The sequence below is a fragment of the Notothenia coriiceps genome, unplaced genomic scaffold (assembly GCF_000735185.1).
Source record: "Notothenia coriiceps isolate Sejong01 unplaced genomic scaffold, NC01 NC01_scaffold00015749, whole genome shotgun sequence".
In the NCBI taxonomy this organism is placed as follows: Eukaryota; Metazoa; Chordata; class Actinopteri; order Perciformes; family Nototheniidae; genus Notothenia; species Notothenia coriiceps.
In genome coordinates this window covers 24,313-31,008 of record NW_011348450.1, presented here as the reverse complement: position 1 = coordinate 31,008, position 6,696 = coordinate 24,313, and the positions used below count along the sequence as shown (strand labels likewise).

Sequence of the window (6,696 nt, the reverse complement as noted above, 5' to 3'; positions counted from 1 at the left end):
CTCTCTTAAAGGGACAATATCATAACATGTGTGCTCTGGAGAATCACAGAACGGACGACCGTCCTTATTATTATGCCGTTTAAACCAATTATTTAAATGTGTTTGTTAAATTCGGCATCATGTAAGTTGCGCTGACAGGTCCACAAACTGCTTCCCCCCCCCCNCCCCGTTGATAATTCTCGATCGTTGGCACGCTGATAGCATTTTTTTTTTTAAATGGCACTTCATATCAAAAAGGTTGCCGACCCCTGCTCTAGTAGAATAACAAAATGAATGCCGTGAATAAACCGCAATACACGTGTTGAAGCGGTTCGCTGCTGATTACTACCGAATATCCGGAGCCCGAAAAATGGTATTCGGGACAGCCCTACTGTTTAGCAGAGGCAATTCAAAATAAATCCGTTCAAATGTTTGTATTTGTTTGCTTATGAATCCACTGATGACCACCGACCTGTTCTTCCCCAGCATGAGGATCCTGAGAGAGCTTAGAGATTCGATGCCAGTCATCTCAGAGACGTGATTGTCGTACAGGTTCAGGAAAACCAGCTGCTGCAGATGTGACAGATGCAGGACCTTTGTGATTAGATTGTGCTGCAGGTTGAGAAGCTGGAGTTCATCCATACTGCCCAGCTGGGGGCATTCCTCCAGACAGCGCCTGGAAATTACAAGAACATTTCGCAAGATGTAGGGTTTACATGGTTGACTACAATTCAGGACTTTATTTTTCAGGACATTCCAACTGAATTCAACCTTCAAGCTATGGTTTTTACTGAGGCAAATGACTTTGTTCTGCTTAGTCACCAGGGAAGGAGCTCTTATATGGGACTGCTGCTCCCTGGTGGCAAACTTGAGCTCTTACCACTTTATGTTAAATCCTTAATTATTATCCTGCAAATACTGTGTGTGACTGAGTTCATAAAGAAAACCAAACTAAATGGCATCGATAGGAAGGAAGAATTTGAACAAAATTCTGAGTAAAGATTCATATAACTAAATCAAACATACATATAAATATAATTTAGAAAAAAACAAAGGTACCTGTCTAAGTCGATTCGTTGAAAATTGGAAACAAAGCTGTCACCGGGTAATTGAGTGAAGGCATTACCAGGAACTGCATTATATCCTCCAGAACCACCTGTACATTACACACTGAGGTAAGGATACACAACAAGATGCTATATACTATATATGTATGGTAAAAACTCTAAACGGCTCTAATATTGTCATATTTACCTGCAGGCTTGGCAAGGTTTAAGGCATTACGGTAGAACGAGGCCCCTGCAGACTTGGTTAGCCCTCTGGACTTTCCTCTTGCATCTTGTGAGGAATGTGAAACTGCATCCAAACCACTTTGAGCACCACAGGCTAGTGGCACTACATTATGTAGAGGGGAGTCTGTACAGTCGCTGGCAAATGTTGGCACTGGAGGAGTGTGGACAAGTCTTCTGGAAGAATGCAACCTTCTCTCTACAGAGGGAAGGTGAAACAAGAGTGCAAACGGTCAATCAAATAGTAGTTAGTATGCTATAGGGTTTTTCAAAATAAATCGATGTTATTGTCCTATATCTACAATTGTATTCAATCAAACTAGAGGTATTTATTTCTGTAGATATAAAAGACAGGAAACTGGGTCAAGCTTACCTTGGTAAAAATTTGTTGTTTGGCCGTGATTCATGTTCGTGTCTTTTACAAGTTCGTGAGATTCAGTCTGTAAAGCAACAAACATAATACATTGTAAAGCTTGCATCAGAAGGTCTACGCTATGAATCAAATAGCTCGTCCTCCAGTGTGTTCTTTGTCCTGCCTCACCATCCTCTGGGCTCTCTCTGTTGCTTTGGCAGCAGTGATGTGCAACTTGCAGCTGTTGACCTGCAAACAACAGCGGGAGATTCAATAAAAGTACTAATACCACCGTGAAAATGCTTTGTTTGACGTGAAAGCCAGGCATTAAAAAACAAATACTAGTACAAGTACAATCAGCAGAAATAACTAATAGTATAAAAAGTAAAAGTACCAATTTGTCAGTAAAAATAATTTCAACTGAAAACAGTAATATGAAAAGTAACTAAAGCTGTCAAACAAGAACTACACTTTTACCTTGTGTGGTGTATACAGTTGCATACAATGAAAATACTCAAGTAAATTACAAGTTATTTGTGTTTGATTGCAGGATTTGAGTAAAAGTACTTCACTAACAATTTACTAATAAATAGAGACATCGACCGGTGGAGTAGAGTAGCTAAAGTACATTTACTCAAGTACAATAATGTTGAGGTACTTGTACTTGAGTAATTACATTTTGTGTTACTTTGTAATTCATACTCCACAACAATTCAGAGGTAAATTGTGTACTTTTACTCCACTACATTCATTTAATAAATACCTACAATTATTTTACAGATCTGGATAAATGATGTGAAATATAACCAAGTCTTAAATCAGACTTTAGTTCCACCTGGAGTAAATTCACAAGCTACCCTGCAGTATACAAAGTCATTCAAACTAGCTGCACCTTTACCAGCTTTGATAACACTTTCATGATCAATCATTATAAAACATATCATCTGAAATGGATCAAACTGCATGTACTTTTACTTTTGGTACTTTAAATATATGTTGATGCTATACTTTTACTTGAGTACCATTTGCACTGCAGGACTTTTACTTGTAACAGAGTATTCCTACACTCTGGTACTTCTCTAGATAAGACATAGGCCCCCTAATCATTAGCATGTAGATAGCTAGTTAAGCTATGTTGCGAACCTCTTCTTTAGTTAGCAGTCTTACTAACTGAGCCTGAGGCCTCAACGTTGAATGGTTAGATTAAATATTATACTGTCAAGAAATGATAACAGTGTATTAAAAGTTGTATTTACCATGGGGGTGAGAGACATCCATTTATCCCTGTTGTTGTGTTTCTGAGCTCGCATCGTTTTACCCTCATTTCTCTCCGGCTCCATTTAGATAATGGCAATAATTCAAAACAACATTGAAACATATCTACAACTCTATTTAAGAAGCGGTATTAACATTATGAACATGTTAAATAACTTATCTGCTACGGTACGAAACAAAAAAACGATCTATATTGATCTCTGTTCAGGCATTACAAACTTCCTGGGAGACAAGCCTTGTTGCCATGGTAACTTCGGCGTTGCCTGGTTACACCCACTTCCCGTGTCCCGAAAACAGAACTCCGTAGTGAAACTAGTCCTGAAATTGTTTTAGTTAAAAATATGTATTTATTGAACTTACACTTTATTTCCAAGATTCATATACAACCCTTTAAGGCACAACTTGTCAGTCAATAACATGAAATAGTGCCAGTACGGTAGCAAAACATATTTGATTCTTTACAATGATGTCCCCAACATTTGTTTAGGTGAAATGGAGACAGAGGCCTGACACCACAATAGTGTCAGAATAAAAGTGAGCACGTATATTTAATGTTCATCATGGGAAAATGCCAACACATGTTTTTTAAGGGGGTGGGAGGAGAAGACAAAGGCAATGTTGCCAAATAAAATAAAATATAACAAAAGAAGGCCATATCTAAATATCCTTTGAAACAAAGCACAAACAAAAAGCTCTCACTGTCTAATCTACTAACAATGGAAATAAAACCAATAAAAGGCTGGCAATAATCTAATAACCTAGAGTGTCTGACACAGTTTTACCTACATGGTGAAATGTAGAGGGTAGGCCTACCCATTACATAAAATGTAGAAAGGAGGAGAAGTGCAAAGAGCAGGAGGAGGGAAAACACACAAGAACAGCCTGCCTGGCACATAACAACGTACAAACTAAAAACAATAATTAACAACAGAGTAAGTATATATTCAAGTAACATAAATAAGTCAAACAATGAGGAAAGTTTACAGGCTTTTCTTTTTGGTGAGATTATGACCATCTTGGTCCAAAGTTACAGAGAGGGTGCCAAATCCGGCAGCCATAACACTAGTTCTGTCAGATTTAGAAAGCCCCCTTTAAGCGTAAAGTCTGGTTGTCATTTTACATAACACTAGCGATATCTCTCTGTTCAAACAGGTGAAGGGTAAATGTCATCGAATTGCAGATCCCCTTCTGAAGAAAAATAAATGGTCCAATGTTCACTGCCGCCTGAGTAAACAGTAAAAGCCTCTGCAGTTTACCATTTGAGATGTGGGGTGCTCTCTGCTTTTTCCAGCAACACAAATTAACTAGAGGACAGGTTTTCAAAGTGCGAGACTCAGTAGTCAAAAAGGAATAGGCCTACATACAAAAGTAAGTAAGTAAGTAAAACTTGATTTATGTAGCACCCTTCTCAACACGGATGTACAAAGTGCTTTACAGTACAGTACACAGGACACAATTCAAAGTACAACTATTAATGTAGAATAAAAGGCATAAAACAACAGCAGTTAATACATAGGATAAAACACCAATAAAAGGCAGCTACTAACTCACCTCCTCCGGCGACCCAAAGGCCTGTCGGAAAAGGTGGGTCTTTAACTGCCCCTTAAAAATCTCTATTGAAGCAGAGGTTTTCATTTTCTGGGATAGTTTGCTCCATAGCCTTGGGGCCACCGCCTCAAAGGCACGGTTACCCTTGGTCTTTAGCCTGTTTCGGGGCACCCTTAGGAGGCCTTGCTCAGAGGACCTCAGGGCCTCAGGGCCCGGGTTGTACTATGAGGGTGGATCAGGTCAATAATGTAGGCTGGGGCTTGGCCATGGACAGCTCTATATGTGAAAACTAGGACCTTAAATTGGGTTCTGAGATGGACAGGGAGCCAGTGCAGGGCAGACAGAATCGGAGTGATGTGGCATGTTTTTTTGGAGGGAGTGAGCAATCTGGCTGCAGCATTTTGGACCTGTTGTAACCGGTTTATTGATGTTTTGTTGAGGCAGGAGAACAGAGCATTACAGTAATCAAGCCGGGATGAAATAAAGGCATGGATAGCCATCTCCATTTCTGCGTTTGATAGAACCCCCCTGAGCTTGGCAATGTTTCTGAGATGGAAAAAACAGGTACGGGTCAGGAGTTTGATGTGTTTGTAGTAGCATAGACTGATCGAAAGTTACACCAAGGTTTTTTATGTTTGCCCTTATGTTACCACTGAATGAACCCAGGTGGCTTGCTACCTTAGAGGCGATGTTATCAGCCGCTAAGATCAAGACTTCCGTTTTCGATGCATTGAGCTGTAGGAAGTTGCTTGACATCCACTCCTCAATTGCAGACAGACATGCGATGAGGGTGTTTACATTTTCCATTTTGACGGGTTTGAAAGAGAAATATATCTGGATAGCATCTGCATAACAATAACACCCTCAAATTGGCTAATTAAGCGGCCCAATGGGAGCATGTACAGGGCAAAAAGAAGGGGGGGTAAAACAGAACCCCGGGGCAGGCCGCAGGATAGGGGAGTGCTATGTGATGAGAACGGGCCCACCGCCACGGAGAAACTTCTCCCACTGAGGTACGAGGCAAACCACTGGAGGGCAGACCCTGAGATGCAAAAGCATCTGTGTAAACTGGTTGAAAAGATGGTTCAGCGATAAATTAGTTTCTGGGTTTCTTTCCCACAGTCCCTATAATTAATAAATGCCTTGGGAACTACTTTTGTATGTGTTTGGTGCAGCCTGAAGTTGTGTCATAACAGCAATATGAGGATATCTTTTATCGAATATGGAGTGTCAATGTTATGAGATTTTTTTTTCATATGCTGTTTTAATTTTTTGTGAGGTGGAAATGCTATTTAAATATTTAGGAGCTCCATATCTAAATTCTGAGTTGTATATTTGCCCTATGAATTAGAATAAAATATGCATAAAAGGAAATGTTGGTGTTTTATGCACTTCAGTCTGACATGACCTCAGAAAACCGTATTCAATAGCCTACATCAAAGTCAGTACATGCAAATTACACATAATTGTGAGCTATCACACGTAACCGTAGCCATCATAATTCTAAACTTAATTCAAAAGAAACACCTAAAAGAGCGAGCAATTACTGTGGCGACACCTGTGAACATTTCATTTTGACTTGTATTCTGGGTCAAATTGATGTAATTCTGAAATTGCTATGATAATGACCACAGGAACATTGAAAACAGAGCTTTCTCACAGAGAAGGCAGGAGAAACAGATCAGACTAATGATGGCTGAAGCCATAACAGTGAGTCATTACGTTTCTCAAATATCTTTTTAATTATGCTATGCTCTTTTTTTGGCCATTATGTTTACTAAATCTCAAAATTATACCTTGACTGAGGTTCTTTGTGCATTTGACTGCAAGTTGTTCACAAGAAAAATTATTAAATTATTTTCATTATAAATCCTTCTCATATAGAATCGAATCGGAGGGATGAAACCCTCTTTAATGGTCTCACATGCAGAGCACACAGCACACAGTGTTTTAACCCATCCTAGTGCCAGGAGTCTATAGCAGTGGTTAGCTATTGTACAGCGCCCGGGGAGCAATGCGAGTGAGGGGGGAAGGGGGATGTCCGGTGCCTTGCTCAAGGGCACCATGGCAGGGTAGGAGGTGAACTGGGACCTCTCCAAGTAGCAGTCCACACTCCATCTTTAGTCTGGTCGGGGACTTGAACCGGCGACCCTACGGCTCACAGTCCAAGCCCCTACTGACTGCCATAGATTTAGTCCCTAATTTTGCTCTCAAAGTGCATCAGATTGATGCATTCAACTTCAACATTTAAAA

The 6,696-nt window shown here is 40.0% G+C and overlaps 1 protein-coding gene across 1 annotated transcript in view; it reads right to left on the bottom strand.

The window, feature by feature from the left end:
- LOC104949110 (uncharacterized) overlaps positions 1-3,114 on the bottom strand; it is a gene marked incomplete at its 3' end in the record, with an annotated part of 5,798 nt that extends 2,684 nt beyond the window's left edge. The window contains exons 1-6 of the mRNA XM_010775390.1: positions 2,877-3,114; positions 1,810-1,869; positions 1,642-1,708; positions 1,234-1,467; positions 1,039-1,135; positions 452-655 (exon numbers count right to left, since the gene is read on the bottom strand). Of these exons, the coding sequence (XP_010773692.1) occupies positions 452-655; positions 1,039-1,135; positions 1,234-1,467; positions 1,642-1,708; positions 1,810-1,869; positions 2,877-2,960 (746 nt within the window). The remainder of the gene's footprint in view (positions 1-451; positions 656-1,038; positions 1,136-1,233; positions 1,468-1,641; positions 1,709-1,809; positions 1,870-2,876) is intronic.
- Between the last annotated feature and the right edge of the window lie 3,582 nt (positions 3,115-6,696).